The 27108-nt window shown below is 43.0% G+C and overlaps 1 protein-coding gene across 2 annotated transcripts in view; it reads left to right on the forward strand.

Annotated features, from left to right (window-relative positions):
* The window catches only part of slc39a11 (solute carrier family 39, member 11), a 95999-nt gene that overhangs the window by 53425 nt on the left and 15466 nt on the right, over nucleotides 1-27108 (forward strand). Inside the window, exons 5-6 of one of the 2 annotated variants that reach the window (XM_079492833.1) lie at nucleotides 2887-3022; nucleotides 24101-24277. In XM_079492833.1, coding sequence (XP_079348959.1) covers nucleotides 2887-3022; nucleotides 24101-24277 — 313 coding nt within the window. The remainder of the gene's footprint in view (nucleotides 1-2886; nucleotides 3023-24100; nucleotides 24278-27108) is intronic. The other variant, XM_079492834.1, reaches the window with a different exon arrangement.

Below are 27108 nucleotides of genomic sequence, written 5' to 3' on the forward strand. Positions count from 1 at the left end.
AAAGGTGTTTATTGTTGAGTTGAAGTTGTAGTAATGAGATTGTGTTCTGCTCCAGTACCTAAGGCCACATGAGGTTAATGGTGTCCCATCATCTCAGCCTGTCCCCTTCAGACACGCACGCACACACGCACGCACGCACACACGCACGTGCACATCCAGACAGACACATTCAGACTTGGATAGACACACATAAAGACTGACAGGCACAGACACACATACACACACATTTATTTTGAAATATTTCTTTTAGGCTGGATGGACAGACATTGCCATCATTAGAGCCCAAAGCTAATGGGGCCAAAAACAGACAATATAAAGTATGTAACCATAGCAACAGGGATGCCATTAAATCATATTCACACACACGCGCACGCACGCACGCACGCACGCACGCACGCACGCACGCACGCACGCACGCACGCACACGATACACACACACACACGGCGGCAGTGGCTCAGGCGTATAGTGGCTGGTAGAGCGGCCAGATGTAGAACCGCAAGGTTCCCAGTTCGATCCCAGGCTCCCCCAGAGTTAGTGTCCTTGAGCAAGACGCCTATTAAACCCTAATTGCTCCCGATGTGCAGGTTGGTGCCTTGCATGGTTTCCACCCCCATTGGTGTATGAATGTGTGTGTGACTGGGTGAATGTATTGCACATCTATCTATGTAAAGCGTTTTGGATAAAAAGCGCTATATAACACACACACACACACACACACACACACACACACACACAGAGAAGCATAGCATTATTACTGTGTATTCAACGGACGCCTTTTCAGGGTCTTTTCAGGGTCTTTCTGTGGGAACAGAATTTACCTTTACCGCTCGCTCCAGCCAACGCTAAAAGCCTCCTCCACGTAACCAAGCAAACGCTGAATGACAGGAGCATCAGGGAATGGATGGAGGGAGATGGAATGAATTGGGCTGTGGAGAGAGATAAAGGAGGTTTATAAGCGGAGGGTGGGTACATGGTTGGATTGTCAGGTCGATGATTCATACTTCAGGGTCTAGTCGGCACAGTTTTGAGCCCACAAATGTCAATGCAGCTGAGGCATCCAATTAAAACCTCCACATATACAGTATATATATATATATATATATATATATATATATATATATATATATATATATATATTTTTTTTTTTAGGGCAATGGGTTTTCTTTGCCAAAACAGCTTTTGGTAAAACTATGCCCATAAACTCATTCTAGGCCAAATTCGTTTTTGACTTCTTTTAATAAATAGCCATCCAGGCCAAACGTCTTTTTAATCTAAAAAAAAATATATAAATAAATGCTGAACTATTGCTACTGCCATTTAGCTATTCAAATGTTCAAATGTTTTGCAAAGGTAAGAGCTTTGTCCTCAGAGTGGAACTCTTAAAAAAAACTCAGCCAAAATACTAATATAACAATATTGACGTTATGGAGATAACAAAATATTGAGCGTTTGCCGTTCAGAGTCCCACTTCCCCATAACAGCTTGAGAGCTGAAAAATAAAATCATGTCTGAAGTGAGTGGTACTGTACATGAACATGCTCAGAGCCAGCAATACCATGGGCGCCACCCTGAAAGTGGGTGCTGTGGGGTGCTGTTTGTATAAAAAATATTAGTAGTAAAAATATCTCTGAAAAAAAGAGAGATGTAATGTGGCTGGTCTCTGTGAGGAGACTAGCTGTAAGAGCAGTAGTAAAATGGAGTTGCTTCGTTAAAACTGTTAAATGCCAATCCAATTATATGCCAATTATAAATTGTGATGAACATGAGACAATTGAGCACCTGCTAGTAGACTGCCAGAGGTCTAGACAGCTGTGGTGGAAAATGCTACAAATTGGTTTTAAAATGAATATAAATTACAATGCTGCTATGTATGGGGTCTTTGCTGAAAGTATGTCTGCCAGTGCCATGGAACAAGAAGTACAAACTGAACTGAAAAGACAATGAACTCTTGGCATTAACATTGTAAAAAAAAAGAAAAAAGGAAAAAAAACGTTTGTATTGAAATTCCTTGATATATTTTTGTATTGAAACATGCAACTTAATGTAATTTATGCATACATTGTAAAACTCTGAATAATTCTCAATAAAGTATATATAAAAAGCTTGTACTGTACTGTACTGTACTGTACTGTACTGTACTGTACTGTACAAGCCCTCCTCCCTGGCCTGTGTGTGTCTGTGTCTGTGTGTTAGGCTGTGCAACAGTGACACTCAGACACTTGGTGGTGAACAAACGCTATAACGCTATTGTCGTGCTCGGACAGACCCAGGGACACACATAGCTGTCTATAGGAGTGGTTGCACCACTCAAAAAGCAATATATGGCCAAAGTCACAATGCTGTTTTCTATGGTTGACAACGATGGATTTCGGAGGTTAGCAATCACGCTGGAGCCAAAGTATAAAATTCCACCGCGGCTGTATTTTAGTCAAACACTGGCACACAAGCCTGTTATGTTTCTGTGTGTGACTGTAGGCCTACAGTACATGAAGGAGAGAGTATGTGCAATTGTGCATGCATGCGTTTGCATCTTATCTTTGAGTTTGTGTGTGTGTGTGTGTGTGTGTGTGTGTGTGTGCGTGCAGGCGTGTGTTATGTCATAACAATTACAATTTACAAATTAGGCATTTAGCAGACGCTCTTAATCCAGAACGATTTACTGTATGCAAGAACAACACATGGTAATACATCAAATAGTCATGAAGAATCATACGTAAATTACATAAGTTGAGCCTTTGCCTGTAAGGTCGTCGAGACTAGGGCAAGTTCTACGGGCTACTACAATACTACATATGAATTAGCCCAGCACTGTTGTCAACCCAAGTGTTAGTTTCTCTGTGTCTATCTTTCTCTCAATCTCGTTGTTTCCCTCTCTCTCTCTGCAGGGCATAGGGGCAGATCCCAACACTGCCTTGGCCCTGCCCCCTGACTCCAAGGTTCTCAAAGAGAAAGCCGAGGACGACGCCTCAGACCCAGAGGAGATGACCATCAGGATAGGTAGAGGCGCAGGACACATTCCAGGCAAGGCCTCCCCTTCATATGCCCCACACCCAACCTATATAACCCCAACCACAGACTTCTGTGCAAGCAAACAGACAGACAAAAGCATTAAGCTTCGTTGATGGCTACCTGCTTTCTGCTATAACCCTTTCTTCTAATGTGCCCTTTCACATTTCTTGAGTCTTTACTTGGCTTTTCCTATCAGTTGCAGGCCTGCTTCTTCACGGCAGGAAGAACCAGTGTAGAAGCCTCACTTTGGTGTATCTAATCCTGTTTGAATGCTGCTGCACTCTTCAATCAGTGCAACCAATTGGGTTTAAGAATAACGCAAAATTTACGACTTGCCAATATTGCTCCTTTTTTGATTGCAGCGGCTTAAATGGAAGTAGAGTTGTACAGGCATCTCGGGGATGCATGAAGCATGAAGTGGGACTTCAACAATGAATGGCTATCTGAGAAATACTAATCTAAAGGGCAGACTGTCAGAATTTGCCTAACCCCATTTCAGTGCTTAAAGGGACACTTCACCACTTTTGCAACCAGATCTTATTTTAATGATGTAACAAACACTTTCTTGGGGTTTCTTGAGCCCAGTGTCCATGAAATCATGGACACTCGGAAATACTAAAATATCTAAAAACACATATTACCCACATAAAAACAACAGGAAAGTGTTTCTTGTCTCCCAAAAACAAATTAAAATAAGATCTGGTTGCAAAAGGGGTGAAGTGTCACTTTAATAACAAATGTATTTGCCCTGCAAGTCATACAAGAATAATAAATAAATAATTATTAATCATTACATTTTTCTGCTCACCCGTTTGCTATATTGGCTCCATTTTTACCATTTAATTTCTGTTACTTTATGCCATTGAAGCTGGGCCAGTGGTGTTTCTGTGGTGCCGAGTGTAAACCTGGTAATGGGTTTCTACTTTCTACTACCCTCTCTCTCACTTTCTGTTTCTCAAACACATGCACGCACGCACGCACGCACGCACGCACGTTGTCAGTGCCACGGCTGATCGTTATCAGCTCTGACAAAAAATCCCCATTAATTAGCAGAGGCAAATGAGTGGAAAGATATGATGTGTGCGTGTGCGCACGTGCGGTTATGGTTATTTACTGTGCAATTGTGTGTTTTTAGCCACACTAGCATTAAGCTCTATAAGGATTGCTTTTTATATATACTTTATTGAGAATTATTCAGGGTTTTACAATTTATGCATAAATGACATTAAGTTGCATGTTTCAATACAAAAATATATCAAGGCATTTCAATACAGAAGTTTTATTATTATTATTTTTCTACAACGTTAATAAGTGCCATGGTGTCAGTTTATTTTTTCTTGAGTCAAGAGTTCTTTGTCTTTTCAGTTCAGTTTGTACTTGTTTGAAGACCACCTCTCCTGAGATGGCCTCCTGGTGAATCACCATGGCACACCTGGTTTTCCACAGTTTGTTCACAACTGTGCAAACAATAGACCAGTAAAATTCTTGTTCCATGGCACTGGCAGACATTCTTTCAGCAAAGACCCCATACATACTGTAGCAGCATTGTAATTTATATTCATTTTTAAACCGATTTGTAGCATTTTCCCCCACAGCTGTCTAGACCTCTGGCAGTCTACTAGCAGGTGCTCAATTGTCTCATGTTCATCACAATTTATAATTGGGCATTTAACAGTTTTAACAAAGCAGCTCCAATTTTTCTTACAGCTAGTCTCCTCACAGAGACCAGACACATTACATCTCTCTTTTTTTCAGAGATATTTTTACTACTAATATTTTTTATACAAACCCGCTTTTGATTTTCATCAAGATATTTGATTGCAGTGTCTGTCCATCCATCCTAAATAACATATCTCAACTGAATAGATTGCAATTTAATGTCCTGTGCAACCGGACCTTTCCTTTAGTAGTGCTAACTTTAGACCAGAATCACCACTAGAACGAAAGAGGTTTTTCTGAAAACTGTCATGATTTAGATAGAAGACATTTGATCCCAGGTCTAAATGGGTTTAAGTGGTTAAACTGAAGGCACATTGATAAATTCCAGATATTATCAAAGTATTCTGCAGCACCCCACAGCACCCACTTTCAGGGTGGCGTCCATGGTATTGCTGGCTCTGAGCATGTTCATTATATTGGCATTTGAAATTCAATGTCAATATGTTCCTTGGTGGAATATATTAATTCCAAGGTTTTGGTTTTTGTTTTGTTTTTCTTTTAATTCTGTCCCTTTGTGTATACGAGCAGGCTGAATGAGATCAGCTTCTTTCTCTGTGACAGCTCCCTCGGGCGTTAAATTGGTCACTGCTCATAAAGAGCACTGCGCGTCCAATCTGAGCGCATCATTTCAGTGACATTTGATTTAATGTGTTGTCAAAAAGTATGGCAGCATCACCCGAATTAAATGAGGACGAAAACCAATCTGATAGAGCGGAAAACATGTTTTGGGGTTTTTTGGGAGGGGGGGGAGGGGGGGGGGGGGGGTTATGGGATTTGTTCCAACATTCACCCTTGTAAAGATAAAATAGCTTTTAGAAGCCCACTGCAAAGAAAGATTATGGTATATTTGCGTGCGTGCGTTACCCATGTCCTCTGTCCAGAAAGGGGGGATGTTGGCAACACCAATGAGGACATTCACATAAATATCATACACAATCTTATTAAATCCCAACATGTGAACAAACACAGGGTACCATGCTGTGTGCATACGTTCTGAATCCTCATGGCATGTATTTGTAACTAGGACAGCACACACACACACACACACACACACACACACACACACACACACACACACACACACACACACACACACACACACACACACACACATGCACAAAGAAGAAAACACAAATGAACACTCATTTGTATGTAGATTAGACATTTACAATGCCACACACACACACACACACACACACACACACACACACACACACACACACACACACACCAAACAAACCTTTCTCTTCCATCTTCTTTTCTGTTCCATCTTCTGTTGTGAAATGATTGGTTGTTTCAACTGTCTCCACTTGAGCTTTAGCTTTATCTGGGATGATATTGGTTGGTGTTTCCACTCTGGGTTTCCAGTCTGCCTGTCTGACATTTGAGGGCCAAATTGTTCTCATCCTCTGCTTGGCTTCTTCATTTTGGGAAATAGTGGTGACTTAATTTGTGTTCACCTGTGTTGATTTCAAGGCTCAAACCTTTGTATTGCATGAGTTCTCAGCCATCATAGAAGATACTGTAAGCACAATGTCATTGGATCCAATTGATTTGTGTGGTATATGAATGTGGATGGTATGTATTGCCTTTTCTTTTTCTTTAACCAGAGGAACACTATGCTATGCATGAGTACTTTTTTGTACACACTTATCTCATGAAGGCAAAAGTTCCCTTGTTGACATCTGCCTGGAGATACACATTGACGTTCCTTGTAAATGTATGCTGATTCTTTGAAACGTCAGTGCTTCCTCGCCCCGGAGGTACAGTATGAGCTCTGGTGTAGGAATACTAATATGGCTTTTCCGATTATCATTCTGAGGCCATGCTGTGACGGAGTCAACAGTTTCTAACAGCCAACAATTAGCTGTGGTCGGGAGCATGCCTGGTGCCACGGGGGTGCCTGAGGGGGCATAGCACCCTCAGTTGCAAAATGTGCACCCTCAGTTTATGTTCTATGTAAAGTTATGAAAATAACAAAAATATATTCGGAATATTATAATTGTCGACATAGAGATAACAATAACAGTATCAAAACACGCAGTTTTACCCAGTAATATAATATTATATAGCCACAGCCAGCCTATTATCTCAATTGCTCGTTGTCGTTGCAGCGCAGCTCCAGTCTAATTTCCCAATTTACAATCACCTGCCTGCGCAGACAGTAGCCTGTGTTATTCAGCAGTCACCTGCCTGCGCAGACAGTAGCCTGTGTTATTCAGCAGTCACCTGCCTGCGCAGACAGTAGCCTGTGTTATTCAGCAGTCAGCAGTGGCACCACGGACAGTTTAGTGATTTGAATTTTGACCCTTAGTTACACCTCGTCCTGACTCCTGTTGTGTTTTGTTGTGGAAAGTAAAAGCGCGCAAAACAAATGAAAACAAAGTGATTCAAAGACCGAAGATCTGCCCTCTCCAGGAGTAGGACATTACTAGGAACATTTACAGTGTTGTAGCAGCAAATGACTGATACTGTAAGTCAACCAAAGTTGTAACCAAGATACTCAATATCTGCTACAAAATCACCTGAAACGGCATCACATACTGTAAGCATGGCATCAGCTTGTGATGTCATGAGAGCATATTTATGGGGCAGCGGTGGCCTAAGGGTTAGAGGAGCACCCTTGTTGCCGAAAGGTTGCCGGTTCGATTCCCCGGACGGGCAGGAAATATCTGGGTGGGGAAGTGATTGTCATCACTCACCCAACACCGCTGAAGTGCCCTTGAGCAAGGCACTGAACCCCCAACTGCTCCCCCTGGAGCTGCTTAGTGGCCAACAGTATAAGACTGTGGTTGTACTGGTCAGCTCCCAGGTTTGTGTGTGTGTGTGTGTGTGTGTGTGTGTGTGTGTGTGTGTGTGTGTGTGTGTGTGTGTGTGTGTGTGTGTGTGTGTGTGTGTGTGTGTGTGTGTGTGTGTGTGTGTGTGTGTGTGTGTGTGTGTGTGTGTGTGTGTGCAGGGCGTTGCTGAAAATGAGCACCTGTGCTCAGCTACTTCCCTGGGTAAATAAAGAATATAAAAAAAAAAAAGAATTGCACAATGCAAGACAGACTCAGTCCAGAGGAGAAATTCAAGAGTCCAGAGATGGGAATGTTTTTAGTCTAGTCTAATTTCTTAACAAACGGCCAATGCCCCCCAATGACGGTGCCCAGGAGCTTTCACACTCATTTCGACATATTCCAGAGTGATTCACATGACCACTCGAGGCAATATTTACTGAATCAAGCAAGCATTTCTTCACTTGGCATTTAATATCCAGAAGTTCTCATTACATTTGTAGCTTGCGGTCTAAATTTAATTTTAGTAGACTGTTTTAGCGACACCACTTGTAGCTAGCTTTCGTATGGAAGGAAATTTTTGTTTTTAATCGAGAGGTACATTATACAGTACAGTATGTGATGCTTATATGAATAACCTCGTAAGCCCATACTAAAGTGTCATGCAGAAATAGCAATGTGATACGATTTGAGCTTTTCTGTATTTATTCAAATCTATAATTTTATTAAAATTGATTATTCTTTACAGCCAAGGTATACTTTGTAGTAGGACACATGTTGAGACAGATAAAATATGGTGCTTTATACTGTGGATTTGTACGGTTTCGCTCAATTATTGATCCATTTGATTTGTGGAGGAACTCTGTGGGTACACACCTAGAAACACACGCGCACACACACACACACACACACACACACACACACAACTGGCACTTCCTTTTCATTCGTAATGCATGGCCGCCAATGAATTATTCATTCCCTATTTCGAAGAATCAAATGTGCCCGCAGCGCACTTGTTTATTTCCTCAGATTGAATTATGGTCTGTGCAACATGGTGAAATTCAATATTAAGTGTCTGGGTACACAGTTTACAAAGCAGGAGCCTCTAGTCCAGGCTCTGATCATTGCTCAGCCCACAATGTCTTTCTGATCACGTAGCTGGAACCGTGCAGCTTTAGATAACCTTGTCAGTTGTGTGAAACTTTGCTTGTATTTTTCCATGCTCCACCGTTCCACCATGTTGTCTCATATACAAATGCAAATCACTGCTGTCTGGAAGAAACCACCTAACTCCAAAATGTTTATTTTTTCAGGAATTTCACAAAACATCCAGCTCAAGTGGAGTTGGGAGGTCTTTACAGACATAAAGGGTGTTCAATAGCACAGATGTATTAATAAAAAAGGTGGCTAAACGGGTGGAGTTAGCTGGTTTGGCAGATATTGTTTGGGGGTATCCAGTGGAGTTAGGAGGTTTTCGCCAAAGCACTTTTTAATACTTTCCATTGGTGCAATGTTTTAACCAACACACAGGTGTTCAAACATTGATTTATGAAAACAATCCCTGGCAGACCACAATTCTGTTGGGATCAGTGGAAAGCTTTTATGTCCACTCCAATGGATCCAATGCAGTTATTTAGTCACAAGCTCCTGTTTTCACATTTCCATATTTTTCTCAATATTTATAAAACCCACAGACACACTTAATCACTTTAACCCATTTAGGCCTGACGTCGAAAATCTTTAAAAAAAATGTCTTCTAAATCCTGACCGTTTTCTGAAATACCTCATGTTTCTATGTCAGTGATAGTCAAAAATAGCAGACCTACAAGCTCATAGCGCGCCACTCGGTGGCGCGCTATGAGCTTGTAGATCTGCTATTTTTCAATAGCTAAAGCATAACATAATGCTAACACCAAAAGGGGTTCCCGCCCAAAATGGGTTAACTAAAATAAAAGCAAAACTAGTAAATCTACAAGCTCACAACATGTCACGTCACCCAAAACAAATCAAAACGTTGAAACAGGAGCTAAAAGGCTTATTTCTGCAGCGACAATATATTCCGTGTATATATGGTGAGTACTGCCTTTCTCATTGAATTCCTCTCCGTCTCCGTCTCACTCTTCTGCTGTCTTTCCAGCTGTCACACCCGTGGTTGTGCTTCCATGCTTTGCGCTCGCTTCCTTCCTTCTCAGTAGGTGCACACGCTGATCTCTAATTACCTGGAGAGATCTGCACCACCAATTATCTTCTATTAATATAAGAGAATATTAAAAACATTGCTGCCCGCCATCAACTGTTACTGAACCAATTCCTTTTATGTGCACGACTGCACACCATGGGCTCCATTTTCGTTCGATCTTTCTAAATACACTGTTTGGGGATTTAGCAGTGGGGAAGGGATGTTCCCCCACTAAAGTTGGTATTTTGGTTACCTGTCTAAATCCCTAAAACATCTCCGTTACAGTTTTCCTTTACAATTGCAGCCTGACAATTGTACCTGGACATCTCCATTGAGGTGCGCGCCGCTCTACCAAACTAATTTGGCACGGCTTACGGGTGCTTTTAAAATCCACTATCGACTTCCCAAATGTATGTGACCAAAATAGCAATTTAGGGGAAAGCGTGCCAACACGCCCATGACCACACCTCTAGGCGCAAATACCGGTGTCGGCAAAATAGATAGCGGGTGACACTGGACCAAAATACCATTAAGGGACAGAGCAAGCTCCTATACTCCTAATTTTTGGGCAGTGGCTGAATTCCGGGTTGCGTCGCGGGAAACGGCGGCGACAAAAATGGAGCCCCATGCTGTAACTCTCTTCCATGACTCTAAGGGCTCCATTTTCGCCACCGCTAAACCCCTTATCCCTAAACTTCTTTGCCTTTTTTACTATTTTGCTAAACATTTTTGAATAGTTAAAATGGCCAGTCGACAAGCTCACAACGTGTCAATGTAGATTGGCTGGTTGAACTATTCAAAAATGTTTTGCAAAATAGTAAAAAAAGGCAAAGAAGTTTAGGGATAAGGGGTTTAGCACTGACGAAAATGGAGCCCTAATTGTGCTGGGCCACACAGACGAGCACGATTTTACCGTGCCAATGGGAGATGAAGTAGAAAAGCTGTTGACTGCCGCAAAACCTTTCAGAGTGACACACTAATAATAACCTTTCAGAGTGACACACTAATAATCTCATCTTGTCCTTTTATCTGCACCCTTCTCTATATGCACTCCCTTCCGACCTGAAATAACTGTTGAGAAATGAACTCGAGTACCTCTACAAAATGCCAAAGTGCAAGGGTATGCACACCAAAATGCACACACACACACACACGTGTGAAATAATTTGTTTTTCTGCATAGTTCCCATCGTGTTATTTTTTTCCAAGAAACAAAGAAATGGAACGGGGGGTGGCATTACATTCCAGAGCGATCCCAAATGACGGACACTGACAGACAAATTAATGAGAGTGATCCGTCAGACAGATGGGCAGACTGATAGGTACAGTTCTATGCAGGTGACTGTGGCCATTATTATATCTGTTTAGTAAATGATACGCCAGGAATTCCTATACTTTAGGTTGAATGTATCTTCTTAACTCTATTTTCAAAGCAATGGGAAATCATTCCCTACAAACAATGTAATTGAGATGCAGCCAAGCAGTCAGACAGACTGGTGGCAGAGGCAGGTTTTCAAATAGGCAAACGGGAAGACGGTTACCCTTAGGTAAATTTTTGAACCTACAGAGTTAAAATGACACTCATTTTTCTTTGTAGACAGATTGACGGACTTGCTTGCAAGATGACATGAAGACAGACGGATTACTTCAGACAATCGATTAAAATACATTTCCCCAAACACAGATTTCAAATTGAAACGCAGCTTAGAATACATCTGGTCACAGTCTCCCCCCTCCCCTCAGTCAGGTACATAACCAATCAAAAGCCAAGGGTAAACATAATAAAGTCTGAAGGCGTATTTCATTGTGGTCCCTTAGTGCATTGATGCAGAAGTGTGTGTGGGTGCGTTGCCACATAAAATTTACATTTGAGGCCACCATTGACTCCGGCACGGTGGCGCCAGTGCCAAAAGAATGCCCCGTGAACTCACTCCTTGAACCGGAAGTAACCGGTCATTTCTGCGGCAGGCGCTAGTCTTTATTCTATCGTCAGAAGCGCTAATATACTATCCTAAATATCCTAACATTGTCCTTCACCTATCACCTCAATCTGAGCCTCAATTCCGAGAAAAGTGCTGCTAAACATCGCGTGTAATGTACTGTATATGAACAGAGTCTGGGGATTTCAATGACGTCACAACGCGGAAGCAAGCGTTGCCTAGCGACGGAGAAGCAATCACCCAGTAAATATGAGAGTGTTGTATAATTCTGGATTATAGAAGAATGTCTTGTTTTAGCACAGGCAGGTTTAAGCTCTATAGACAAGAATTCTCAAACCTGGCATAGATTGTGTTAATACAAAAAGACCATAATTTAGTCAGTGGTGTCTGTCTCTCTTCATCTGCCATGTGCTGTACTGTGGTTCTCTCTATCTAATTCTCTCTTATTGCATCATGTCTTTCTTTCTCTCCACTCCTCTCCCTCTCCCATCTCTCTTTCTATCTGTCTCTCCCACATGTATTGTAACAAGAGCAGCTATACCTCAGTACGTTTGTATAGTCTTATCAGCGTAGCACATATTGTCATGTGTGGTCACTGGTCATGGTCATCGTGTGTGTGTGTGTGTGTGTGTGTGTGTGTGTGTGTGTGTGTGTGTGTGTGTGTGTGTGTGTGTGTGTGTGTGTGTGTGTGTGTGTGTGTGTGTGTGTGTGTGTGTGTGTGTGTGTGTGTGTGTGTGTGTGTGTGTGTGTGTGTGTGTGTGTGTGTGTGTGTGTGTGTGTGTGTGTGTGTGTGTGTGTCCGCCCGCCCGCCCGTGCACAGGCGTGTTGCATCTCTCAGGATCATATTCAAACAGTTACCTTTGTAGCTACATCAGGACCAGGACAATCGCCTGGCAACAGTTGTCATGGTTAGACCACAACAGAGACGGTTTAGAACCGAGATGGTTGACGTTAGAGTCATTTCCCGTATCTGTGTCATGTGGGTGTCCCACCACTTTAGGAGTCCTGAGCCTCTTAACCACATGAACCCTTTATACTTAGTCAACTTGACCGGGGTCGGCTCTGTACTTGGTTCAATTTCACCGAAAAATGTTCCCCCAGAATAGGGATGCTAGGGTTCAAGTGGACATTTCCAATGGGAGAAGTGATCGTGAGCACAGATTATGACCGATTCCTTCCCGCCATACTTTTACTGTAATTACATACTTACTTACTTATACCTATAGCCCAGAGGTTCTCAAACTCTTTTGGCTCAGGTCACCACTCTAAGTAACTTTTTCATCCATGGCACCCCTAATGACATACTGTATGTATAGCACCTTTTGTCATATTAATGGTATAGGAATGTAATGCTTTCCCCCAAAGACACCGTATGTCATATGAAAAATCACACCCGTGTGAACTGAGTGGTGCAAGGTCTTATATAGCCTGATCAGCTGTGGTCTGACGTAATGTCAGTGACCATAGTAACCATGCTCACCTGTGCACGGACACGTACACAGGTGCACGGACACGTACACAGGTACACAAACATACAGACAAAGCTGGTTGTTGGAGTGGTTTGCACCACTCAAAAAACTGGAGAGAAATTTAGTTTCCATTAGGACAGACTAAAAATAACTTTTATAGCTGGCGTTTAACTACTTAAACCCAAAAGTCCTATCCTGAAAGCAACATTCACCAAAAATGGCTGATCTACAAGCTCACAACAGGTCATAAAGAGACTTTGTTTATGTAGGCTGAAAAAGGACGCATTCACCTACAGTAGCCTGGCTTGGCCATACAATTATTTATTTTTTGTCATCGGCAGATTCACATCTGGCCACTGCAAGGTTAGAGTTTTATTTAACTCAGGTTCGTTTTACTAGAGGGTCTAAAACGGTTAAACTGAAATAAATCACATAGATATACATTCCAAATATTATGAAAGTATTCTGAGTCACTCTGACTTGTGTCAGGTTGACCTAGGTTGTCACGCACCCACTTGTTATAGCCCAACTTTGGGAATAGGCCACGCACAAATGCTCTCCAGGCATCTCGGTCCTGGGCCAGTTTCTCCAGCTGTCCCCATGTGTGGCCAGATCTCTTCACATGTGGTCACCCTGCCAGGTGTTTCTTGGTCTGCCCTCTTCCTTCTCTCATGTGCGGGTTCCAGAACAGGGAGTATCTTGCGAAGAGTGTGGCCAGTCAATCCCTGGCGCCTTTGGAGGATTTCTTCCTCTTCAGGGTCTGTGTTGTTTTGTTCGCTGCCACAGTTCCAGGTTACTGATTGTGTTAGGCCAGCGGATTCAGCGCATTTGGAGGATTCTACAAATTGGCATCTTTTAGACGGATCACAAGAAAAATAACTTTGATCAAGGCTGTGTTAAATTTGACAGCATATTTGTCTCCACCAGGCCGAAGGCATGGGGAGAGAGTATGTTTTGCACTCCGTCCGTGTGTCCGTCCTTCCTTCCTTCCTTCCTTCCGTCCTTCCGTCCGTCCGTTATCAGCTAATCTCCGGTACCGTTGGCCCGATCCATGCCAAACTTTGCACACACACTCCATGGATGCCAACGACGAACCTCTGCCCCAAATATTCCTCAACGGCCTGTTATAGCGCCACCATGAGGCCGATTTAGGCAAAACACATTTCTGTAAATTACTCGTACACATTTTATCCATACATCACACAATTCGGTATACACTATCTCCATAGTCATGTGATCAACACAGATCTGCACAATTTCCCATCTTCCATCCTGATTGGCTAATATTGGCTTCCAAAGCTCACATGATTGGTCCGTTTCGAACAAAATGCCACAAATCACAAACACAGTGTGCAATTTCCGTGAAATTATACACACACATTTCCACTAGGCCAAGGACGACATGCCACTCATTCTTTTCCAAATCAGCCTCATGGTGGCGCTATAACAGGCCAATTCCTGTTTTTAGCTATAACTTCATCAATCTGTATACAACTTATGTATGCGCACTCCCTAGAGGCCATGGAAAAACATTGTCCCTGCATCCCTCCACATCTGCCGGTTATAGCGCCACCATGAGGCCGATTTCTGCTAAACACATTGCTTATGTTAGTCGCACAGATTTCATCCAAATCTCACGCAAATCGGTACACATGATCTCTGTAGTCATGTGATCAAGACGAATCTGTTGGATTTCTCAGATTCTACACTGATTGGCTAACATTGCCTTCTAAAGTTTTCAGGAGTGGCCCGTTTCGTTCAAAATGCTGCACATGTCCTGCTCATCCAGAATTCTATCCTCAGAGATTCGATGAGTGATCTGGCTCTGCATTTCCTCAACAAAATGAAGAAAATTGTTGCAAAAAACAAACAAACAAAAAAACCTGTTTATATTACTCCTAAACATTTTGCCAAACATCTCACACACTCTTATCCTCCTGGTGGAGACCTGTGCCCAGAAGGGCACTTTTTCTAGTTTGATTTAATTTTAGTCCTAGACTTTTGAATAACTTTTAGTTTTAGTCTGGGCACCGTCCTACTTGAGAGCGATGCAAGTCGGGAACAATGCAAGTTCTGAATGTATGCCCCACTCGTTTTTGTAATACCTGGTCTGTCTGACTGAGAGACAGATAGACAGACCTAGTGAGGGCAGAAAAGTGAAGATGCCAAAAGTGATTGGCCGGAATTACTTTTGTGATGATTTGATTGGCTGAGAACGGAATGGGGTGTATGATGATCGGAGCTCCCCATCAGGGTTCATATGCAACGACACACACACTAGTTAGACAGCATTACATCCGGTCGGCCAAACGGTTAAAACAAAACGGTCATCTTGATCGTGCGTGCGTGAGTGTAACAGAGGAAATGTAGTTCCACTTGCAGTACCTGTGTTTTGGTATTCTCAACCTTGGGACCGCCCCGCCACCCCCTGTGCCCCTGTAGACTTGGGGAGTAAACCCCCTTCATTCTTACCAGTCTAACTTTTGAGAAACACATGGTAGGTTGAGAATTCTGAGCTCCTGTTTAGCGTGACAAAAAGTGTATTTTATTTGAGTAAAATGTAACACAATTCACGTCAATGGTACAAGGATGTGAACTGGTGGATTACTGTGCAAACGCTAATGTGTATTTTCTTTTTGGTGGTTTAGCTGTGATTCTGAATTGATGTGAAGCTGCGCTGGTTCTGACAGTGTCATTTCCTCGTTTGTCGCCAGCTTACAGTGCCAGTGATTGTGAATCAATAAATGGCTGCTGACGACCCTGTTTGAAGACTTGGGCGAATTCTATAACACAACACAACGCAGGCGAAGTACACACCGCTACATGCGCACACATGTAAAAACACATGTAAAAAATAAACGTTCACCCAGTGCTTGCAGTGCCTTGCACGTTTCATGTCAGAGTTCAAAGACACAAAATGTAAATGGTTGGCTTCACATTATTTGCTTTTTTGCAATCATATGGTAGGCTGTTGTTTTTCCTTTAGTAGTCCAATTGAAAGTAATAGAGGCCTATACCATAAGCAGCTTATTGAACAGCAAATATGTTTAAAAACAAATACGATTATAGCTGCAAATGTCAAGAATATAAATTGTGTGATTTAGCCTTAATGGAACACCCCTGGTCCATCCATCCACCCTTTATGCCGCCTCAGTACACAGGTCTTTGCCAGGGTTGCCATGTCCGCTTATTATAAGCGACTTTGGACTTGTTTTCCTGTAACGTCGCTTGTAAATATTGGTACAGTAGTTGCGTTTTTTTAGGCATGTATTTGCTTCTTTGTGCTTTATTCTTAATGTTGAAAACATTTTCATGTCAAGGACCCCCAAATTAATGTAATTGTCCGTGTATCGCCATCTGAAAACATTTTGTGCCATGGAGTGGAGTGGACATCCGTACCAGATTTTCACTTTTTTCCCCCAATATGTTTTGGAAAACAGCAGATATACAAGCTCACAATGTGTCACATCGGCGATTTTCAAATAGCCCATGTATAATTATAGGTTTAAATTGCTCATGTGTTGGGCTTGTTTTCATAGAGCTGGCTGCTTATCATTTCTCTCTCAAAATCTGGTCCCTGCTCCACAGCTGGAACTCTTTCTCCCCAGCTGCTCATCATTGGAATCATTGGCACTGATAGGACAATCATATAAATATAGTGTGTGCCTAGGCCGTGGCTCAGCGGTCCAGGCACCTTGGCTGGTAACCCAGTCTGGCAGTGTGCCACGGGTTCGACTCCCGATCACGATGTCCTTTACTGCATGTTAATTCAATTCAATTCAAAGGGCTTTATTGGCATGAGAAAACATATGTTTACATTGCCAAAGCAAAAGGCACAATACAGCAATACAATCAAAGCTAAATGTATGTACATTTGAAAGTCAGAGTCTTCAATAAATCAATTTCTTTGTATCAAGATCACTTGATGCAGAAATACACACAATGATTAGTCTTTAGGGTGGTTGTGTTCCATTTGATATCCTTCTCCTATCACAGCAGCTCACAAATCTTGCTGCTGTGTTTGCACATTTTTGTGCCCAGTAGATATGGGATTTTTGTCATTAGTCATGTTTTCCAAAATCTCCGTTGGTGATTGTAATCTGTGGGAAGTATGTGTCTCTGATGTCTTGGTACAGTGGACAGATGGTTAGGAAGTGTAGCTCGGTTTCCACTTAATTTTGTGTGCAGTGGATCCATAGTCCGTCTTCTCTCGGGATACAGGTCTGCCTATGACAGCCTTTCTCCATCGCAAGACTGTGCTAACTGAGTCTACCTGGTTAAGATTTTTCTTTGTTTTGGGTCGGTTACGGTGCTCAGGTATTCTGCCACAGTGTATTCTCTGTTTAGGGCCAGATAGCATTCTAGTTTACTCTGCTTTTGTGTTGCTTCTTTCCAATGTGTCAGATAGTTTTCCTTTTGCTGTTTTATAATATAATCCAATGGGTTTTTTTTATCTGATGGCTCTGTTTGTGTTTGTGTGTGTGTTTGAGTTCCATGGCCAGCTGGCTGAGGGGGCATCTCTCTAGAGTTTCACTGTGTGTGAGTGCCTTGTTATGGAGTGCATCTGGGTCACTTTCTTTTAGGTGGTTGTAGAATTTAAGTGCTCTCTTTTTTATTTGGATTATGAGTGGATTTCGTCCTAATTCTGCCCTGTATGCATTATTAGGTGTTTTTCACTGGGTTCGGAGAATGGATTTGCAGAAGTCTGTGTGGGGTCTCTGTTTGGTGTTTATCTCATTTTTTGAGGTCATGGTTTGCTAATGGTCCCCAGATCTCGCAACCATAGAGGGAAATCTATCACAGAGTCCAGTATTTTAATGTCACCCCCCCATCTCTCTCCCCCTTTCCTGTCAGCCCACTTTGTATCTATCCCTCTACAAAAAGAATAAAATAAAGGTGAAAGCCACAAAAAAACATTACAAAAAAATATATATATATAGTGTGCGTGCGTGCGTGCGTGCGTGCGTGTGTGCACATGCACGCTCACGTGCGTTGCCTGAGGCAGAGACTGGGGGCATGGATAACTTGGCTGGCTGAGGAAGAAGAGCAATGATTACAATTGAGCAGTGGAGTGAAGAGAACATCAGCAGGTCAACACCAAAAAGTGAGAAATGAACGGGCAGATATATGACAAGAATAGAGAGAGAGAGAGACTGAGAGACTATAGCATTCCGAAATCGTGCTGGAAGGAATACATTGTTTCTGTCAGGCAGAAATCTCATATCTCCATATTTGAACTTTCCAAGGGTTTTGTTTTGTAAATGTAAACCTACTTCGCCATGCAAGAGTGCCACACAAAAGTAGTGACCTCATCTCATAGTGCAGCACTGACAAATCGAATCGTGCTTCAGCGTCAAGCCTTCTTCCTTGTGAGTAGCCTGAGGTTACGGCGACTCACACTGAATTTATAATAGCTTGAATTGATATAGCGCCTTTCATGAACCCAAGGACGCTTTACAAAATGTACTATATGCCATAAGCCTGAGAGAATAAGTGTCTTTTCAAGGCAGCCTTAAAAGAGTCCAGTGTTGGAGCATGGCGAATCTCTATTGGAATAGATAGAGAGTTCCACAGGGTGGGGGCTGCCACACTAAACGCTCTGTCCCCGAAGGTTCGCTTAACTGCCTTGGGGACAGAGAGGAGGTCCAAGTTTGTGGACCGCAGGTTCCGTGTCACAGGAGGTTTATGGAGGAGGCCTGAGAGGTACTGTGGAGCCAGGGCGTTTTGACATTTGTAGGTGAGAAGGAGGAGTTTATAGTTGATACGGAACTTGACAGGAAGCCAATGCAGTTGTTTGAGGGTCGGGGTTATGTGCTGCCATGGCTTGGTGCGGATGAGAACTCTGGCAGCTGAGTTTTGGACATACTGCAGCCTGTCCAGGTACTTGTTTGGGACCCCAAACAGGACTCCATTGCAGTAGTCCAGGCGGGAGGTAACAAATGCATGGATAAGGGTCTCGGCCACGGAGTCAGAGAGTGAAGGGCGGTTCTTAAGGTGGTAGAATGCTGATTTGGTTATGGATTTGATATGTGACTGGTAGGAGAGGGTTGAATCCAGAATGATGCCCAGGTTGCGGACTTCCAGAGATGGAGATATGAAGCTGCCATCGACATGAAGGAGGAGGCAGTTGACAAGGGACTGAGGGGGGAGCTGAGTGGAAGGTGAGGTGCTGACTGCTGAGATACAGTTGAGTATCATCAGCATATAATGAAAGCTTAGACCATGGTGGCGAATAATCTGACCCATGGGGGGCATGTAAATGGTGAACAGTGAACAAATGGAGGCAGTACAGGCGCTGCTGAGCCTTGCTTTCATCACTTGTGTACAGAGGAAACTCGCCACTGCGACGCTGTTGTCGCTATATGTAAATTACATATAGCGACATGCTCTCTCCTCTACCTCCTTGGTCTTGTTGATGTTGAGAGCATTCAGAGAGACAGAATACAAAGGTAAATTGGTCAATTGCGTGCATGCGTGTCCAAGGTCAGTGAGATTACCCACTGCCCTGCCCACCATTCGTGTGTGTGTGTGTCTGTGCATTTCATTAAGGTATTCTGAGTGTGTTGTACGTATTTATGTTGTGTGTGTATGTAGATTTATTTCCTTAATATATTCAGAGTTTGTGCAAGTGTGTGTGTGTGTGTGTGTGTGTGTGTGTGTGTGACTGTGTGTGTGACTGTGTGTGTGTGTGTGTTGGTTTGTTTGAGACATGCATAGCAGTATAGATTGTGAAGGCGCCTATACATCACTTGATAATTGCAGCCATCCCTCAACAGCTGCCCTTTGCCAGCTGTGTGTGTGTATATATTTCACATGCACGTTTCACATGCACACACGTGTGTTGGAGAGGTTTAGAGATAAATAGCAACAGAGGCCTGAGGACAGGCATGGCTTATTGTTATAGAGGCTATGCACGTGACATCATCATACCTGTAAGTTATGCGGGAACTCCTACTGAGTGGGGGAAGAAACTACGTTCTGGCCTTGACACTCCATACGTCCAAACAGAAATCTGATTGCATTAACCCATTTTGACCTGAGATCAGATTCTAAAAATGTCTTCTACATCCTGACAGTTTTCTGAAAAAGCTATGTTTCTATGTCGTTCTTCGACTTTTCAAAAATAGCAGACCTACAAGCTCGTAGCGCGCCACTCGGTGGCGCGCTATGAGCTTGTAGATCTGCTATTTTTCAATAGCTAAAGCATAACATGATGCTAACACCAAAAGGGGTTCCCGCCCAAAATGCGTTTAACAACGTTAAACTCACTTTGCCACTCACTTTACCACTCGATTTGCCACTCACTTTATGCATGCGCACACCCTCTCTTTAGTGGAACACAGACAGACTCGGCACAATAACATCCTCAGCGATTTTTTTTCAATCTGAGAGAGTACACCTGTCTAAATACTTCCTTAATGTCAACGAAGTTCACACCCATAACACCAGAGGGAGTTCAACAAACCATGTTCAACCCAGATTCGGCACAAACAAGGGACTAAATTCGTTCTTTTCGCTCCTATGCCACCAAAATGTGGAACGCCCTACCAACAGCCATTAAGACGTGCGAATCCCTTGACTCCTTCAAAAGCGCTCTCAAAGGGCACCTACGGACGGACGGCTGCAATTCGAAACTGGCCCCCGTAAATCGATACATCTGAATACCCCCGCCCCCTTTCCCCCTTACTGTATGTTTCCTTGCCCTTTTTACCTCCTTACATGATTTCCTGTTTTTTTTTATATAGTCTCTAAACGTTCTGATGAATTGAAAAAGGTGGACCCTGTTGTAAACAAGTGTAATGCTTTATCAGTGTGTCGTCCACAGTAACAGTCTTTGTATTGAGTTGTGCTTTCATGTGAAATTTACCCATTCTGCAAACTGTTAATAAAGACTTTAACTCAATCAATCAATCAAACACATATATTTTTTTAAGCGTTTCGGTTTCACCTCGGGCAACCGTGTCATATGCCGCTCCTTTGAGAATTAATGAGACGTTACAGGTCTATTGCAAACCTCTGCATACTGAAGTTGAGGAGTGCGTGGATAAAGAGATACAGACCGTGAGGTCAAACCATCTGACCTTTTACAGACGAGATTATATCTGTCGTTTCACACATGGCTGAATGGATGCACTTACTGGGGTCAATCACTCATCGTGTGTGTGTGTGTGTGTGTGTGTGTGTGTGTGTGTGTGTGTGTGTGTGTGTGTGTGTGTGTGTGTGTGTGTGTGTGTGTGTGTGTGTGTGTGTGTGTGTGTGTGTGTGTGTGTGTGTGTGTGTGTGTGTGTGTGTGTGTGTGTGTGTGTGTGTGTGTGCGCGCGCGCATGTGGAGGAGAGTGGCGAAAGAGCTAAAGACAAAAAGAGAGGCAGATACACATTGTGAAAGAAAGTGGGGGAGAGTGATAGATCAGTTTGAAAAGGGATCAGGAAACAAACTGACAGGTTCCAACATTTTCAATTTTCAACATTTTTCAATGTCAGCTACCTCGGTTGTCTGCTAGATCGTGGCCTGGGTGGTAAAACCATGGCTCTTAAGACCATTGGCAAGGTGGCCAAGTTCTTAGCCAGGAAAGCACATTTTCTAGACTCGGCTAGAATTCGCTTATTAGCAAACTCACTGGTTTTATGTTGTTTCGATTATGCTATTGGCTCATGGCCTAGCCCTAAAAGAGAAGTTGCAGTTTCTCAAGATAGGCTGGTCAGGCTTGTCTTGGGGCTGTCTGCGAGGAATTTCCAGCAGTTGGGTTGGCTCCAAGTCCCCAGGGAGGCTCTCCAGCGTTGAAGTGCTGAGCCCTACTGGTCAGCGCTGAGAATGCAGGCGGGCCCGTGGATTTAGCATGAGGAAACCCCGTGCAGCTCGGGTTTAACATTCAGCACTTCCGCATTTTGGACACCAAATTTTGGTGTCCAAAACGGAAAAATGCAAAAAAAATAAATTATAAAACGCCACTGAGCAACTTCCATCGAAATGAATAGTAGGGGGGCAGGGAAGTCTGCACTCTTTATAACGGTATTTGCGGTGTCTTTTTCTCATACAGTACAGTGCAGCGCCATTATCATTCATGTGCATTTTTCTTTATAGAATTCATTAACCACATTCCTGTTACCGGAGATGCTGATTGATATAGAAAGCGTCCCGGGGGCTCTGTTATTTCAGTCAAAGGAAAATCAGTCTAGAAAATGTGTCATCGCTGCCCCAGAGGTGGTAATATAGCATAATGACATACTGTGTGTGTACATTGCTAATCAACCTCAAGGCGGTTTACTCAGGCACTCGACCAAACAGAATGTTAGTATTACGGTGGACCAATCTATGTCTAATGTCCTGTTTCCTGAAGTCAATTGCTGAGTGTCGTGTGTTACTGATACGTTCTGTGCCATCGGGTGGATAATGGCCTCCGATTCACACCATGAGAGCCTGTCCTGCCTGACCACTTTCAAGCTACTGTAAGCTTAACCCATTAAGACAGCTGAGGCCGGTTCTACAGATATCTTCTAAATCCTAACAGTTTTCTGAAAAACATATGTTGCAATATCCCGTTTCATGTCAAGGACCCATAAACTCGTATGTATTTGGCCTCATCTCAACATATTTCCGTTCCAGGGACCCCCAGAAGCAAAGATTTGAGTTAAAAATCTGAAGTGAGTGGTACTGTACAGTACTGTACAAGCCCTCCTCCCTGGCCTGTGTGTGTCTGTGTGTTAGGCTGTGCAACAGTGACACTTGGTGGTGAACAAACGCTATAACACTATTTTCGTGCTTGGACAGACAGACCCAGGGACACACATAGCTGTCTATAGGAGTGGTTGCACCACTCAAAAATATTCTTAAAATGCAGTATATATTAAAAGATTTACAGAAAATGTCATGATTTTTGAATAGCCAACCAATGTGCTATATATCTCTGCTGTCGGCAAGAAACCCCCTAACTCCAAAATGTACATTTTTCAAGAAATGAAATAAACCTTGTATTTTGAAAACAAAGCAATACTGCCTCATCAAAGTTGGTGTTGTGACTTTATATATTGTCAATTACTTGCATTAGAGGGGGAGAGGTGCTGTGGTGGAGTTAGTTGCTTTAGCAGACAGTTTGAGTTCAATGGAGTTAATAGGTTTTGTCCGAATCGCTTTTTACTGCAGTTTCATTGGTTCAATATTTTTTTAACCAACACACAGACGTAAAGGGTGTTCAATAGCACTGATTTATGCAAAAAAAGAATTTAAAAAAAAGAAAGAAATGCAGTTAGGTGGTTTCCTCTCTACAGCAACATACTGTATATATACTGTAAATAAAATAACACGGATGCTTTCCCGGGTTTAATGTCCTCAACTATGCTAATCACTATAGGATGGTGCCATTTCTGTCTACTCGCTGTGTTTCACAGGAAGTACAGTACAGTACAGTACAGTACAGTACAGTACAGTACAGTACAGTACAGTACGGTACTTGAGTATTGTATTAACACATTTGATGCTAAGGACAGGTATACTTGTCCAATTAAATAAATATGCGATGTGCTCTACAGAAGTATACTCGTCCTAAGGCGTTTAATATCGATATAAGAATGCCTCGCTATTTTCCATTTTTGGAAGCGCTCCGGTTGCTAGGCATGGTTGCTAGGGCCTCGTCTGCACTGCGTCTGTGCGGCCAACCACATTAGCTTCTGTATTAGCCACGGCCTTTCCATGCTCTTTTCTTGGAAACTACAGCGCTGTCTGTGGTTTTGATCAGATCGACGATGTTCGGATTTTCGGATTTTACGTTGATCGCGATTGGAACATTGGCGTTTTCTGGAGCAAGGATGGTCCTCGCTAGCATTGCCGCTATTGCTGTTAGCATCCACCAGGTGTCATTGTGTTAATATTGACAGCCCTAGTTTTTTTTACATTTTTCACACCCCTTTCTCTCTCTCTCTCCATCCCTCTTTCTCTCTCTCTCTCTCCATCCCTCTCTCTCTCTCTCTCCATCCCTCTTTCTCTCTCTCCATCCCTCTTTCTCTCTGTGGCAGATAAGCTAGAGAACGGTGTGCAGGGCGAGGTGTACCAGAGGAGGAGAGGCCCCCAGTCCAGCAGCTCCGAGGGACAGGAAACGGGAAGCAGGCAACAGGAAGGGACAGGGCAGACAGGAAACAGTTGGAGACGTGTTCTGCTACTCATCCTGGCCATCACCATCCACAACATTCCAGGTCAGATGTTCTTGGTTCTTTGGTATGACCCGGCCGGGGATTGAACCCCAACCTCCCAGTCTCATGGCGGACACTCTAACCACAAGGCCACTGAGCTGGGTAGAAGACCACGACTATATTATAGCCATAGTTGGTGTTGGCAATACGTTGGTTAGACATACCAACAGTCATACAGTCATGAGTCAGACAAACCGGTGCTGCGGGTTAAAAATCACCCATGGCTTCCTGCGAGGTTAGGTTAGGGGAGGGTGTCTGACTCATGGTGTGTCACAAAAACATGCAGTAATCTTGGTCTCAATAGAGCGTCGCAGTCCCGCCTCCTACCCTGGACCAGGAAATGAAACCCAATGCATTATTCTCATAGACATTTCTTAAAGTATTTATTTAAAGACGGTTACGCCGCAGACAAAGCCAACTCGAGTCGTGACAACTCATGACAACACAAACAATATTTTGGACCAAACAAATAATTAGAAAGAAGAAAAAAACGGCAGGTTACAACACGTTTTTTGTTGTTTTTCTTCTTTGTAATTATTTGTTTGGTCCAAAATATTGTTTGTGTTGTCATGAGTTGTCACGACTCGAGTTGGCTTTGTCCGCGGCGTAACCGTCTTTAAATAAATACTTTAAGAAATGTCTATGAGAATAATGCATTGGGTTTCATTTCCTGGTCCAGGGTAGGAGGCGGGACTGCGACGCTCTATACTGCCTCCAAGGCGCCTTGATGGAGGGGAAAGGAACTGGTTGGAATAACGTGTTCACGCGCTACGTCCAACCGGGGAAACTCCACCCTGTCAGGTGAAAAAGAAGCGGCTTGGACTCCTCATACATTGAAGGAAGCATGAGGTCAGTCCGTTTCTTTCCCCAGGTTGGCAGAGGGAGTGTAGCACCCAGGATTTCAGAGTGAAAAAAATGTTTTGCAAAAACTGGAGAAAAAAAAAAAAACGGGAAAAACATGGATCACATGTTGACATCACGCTGTCCTCTTTCAGTAACATGTAAACACATTTAATGAGGATTGATTTCCATCCATCAGGACTAAACAAATGCCTGGTCTCAGCTTCAGTTTCCTGAAAAAGCTATGTTTCTATGTCAGTCGTTCTTCGATTTTTATGAGCTTGTAGATCTGCTATTTTTCAATAGCTAAAGCATAACATAATGCTAACACCAAAAGGGGTTCCCGCCCAGAATAGGTTAAGAGCATGGTCTCAGCTTCAGGCGGTGCGCTGCAGGAAGTACTGCATGGTCTCAGCTTCAGGCGGTGCGCTGCAGGAAGTACTGCATGGTCTCAGCTTCAGGCGGTGCGCTGCAGGAAGTACAGCATGGTCTCAGCTTCAGGCGGTGCGCTGCAGGAAGTACGAGTGAGAGGGTGAATTAATGACATGTGACGCGGAGGTACTGTACGATGTGGTCATAAGAGAGATTAACGGAGTGCACTCTACTGATTGAGCACATCCTTTTCTGGTGGACAACCAATTCATTAGTGAGACTTCATCTGCATATAGGTTTCATAATTAGCTACGTGCTCACACATAAATTACATATATTATATATAAATATTTTCCCAGAAAACGTGCAATGTACACACAGTCAGGTTTGCACTTTATCCGGAGAATGAGAAGCAAAAAGTGAGCCCAGCTCTTTATCCGAACTTCAGTTATCTCCGGGCTTGACTCCCTCCTTGGTGGTCTGTCTGTCTGCATGCTCTCTCAAACCCTTCAACTGATCCAGAATGCCATGGCACGCCTGGGTTTCAATTTCCTAAATCCCACATCTCATCACTTCTGTGCTCACTTCACTGGCCTGATGATCCACCCTGTTCACACACATCATGATCAGTAAACCCGGGATATCTGCCGCTCCTCTCTGTACGACATCCCACCCACCCAGTCAGAGAACTGCAGACTCACCCGCCATAGTCTGAACTCACCTCTTCAGACCACACCCCTAGCCACTCCTTATTTTCCTCTTCCTTGTTCACTTATGCTATTTATGTTATTTAGATAAACATAAGCTGTTTTAGACGGTATGATTTAGACCAGGGTTTCTCAAAGTGGGTGCTGCGGGTGCCGTGAAGCAAGTCCAGGGATGCTGCAGAATACTTTGATACTATTTGGAATTCATCAATATCACTTAAATTCAACCACCCTCTAATAAAATGGAGTTGCACTGTGCACTTAGTGCGTTCTTTTTTAATCTACGCCAAATCTTTGTGCCAAAAATAGCCGATCTTGTGAGCTTGTAGATCGGCTACTTTTGGCCTATGTTACCCCCAGAATATGGATGCTGGGTTTCAAGTGGTTAATATCAAGCATACAGTTATTTTCACTAAAAATATGACCAAAAAGAAATGTCATTCAGGGATGCCGTGGATGAATACGTTATTTACAGGGGTGCCATGAGCAAAGTGTGACCAAAAAGTGTGACCAAAAAGTGTGACCAGAATGTGTGACCAAAAAGTGTGACCAAAAAGTGTGACCAAAAAGTGTGACCAGAAAGTGTGACCAAAAAGTGCGACCAGAAAGTGTGACCAAAAACTGTGACCAAAAAGTGTGATAAAACTACAGGATAAAACTACATGATAAAACTACATGATAAAACTACATGATAAAACGACATGATAAAACTACAGGATAAAACGACAGGATAAAACGACATGATAAAACTACAGGATAAAACTACAGGATAAAACTACATGATAAAACAACAGGATAAAACTACAGGATAAAACTACATGATAAAACGACAGGATAAAACTACAGGATAAAACTACAGGATAAAACTACAGGATAAAACTACCACTAACCACTGATTTAGACAGATGCGAGGTT

The sequence above is a fragment of the Electrona antarctica genome, assembly GCF_951216825.1.
Source record: "Electrona antarctica genome assembly, chromosome: 22".
NCBI classification, from domain to species: domain Eukaryota; kingdom Metazoa; phylum Chordata; class Actinopteri; order Myctophiformes; family Myctophidae; genus Electrona; species Electrona antarctica.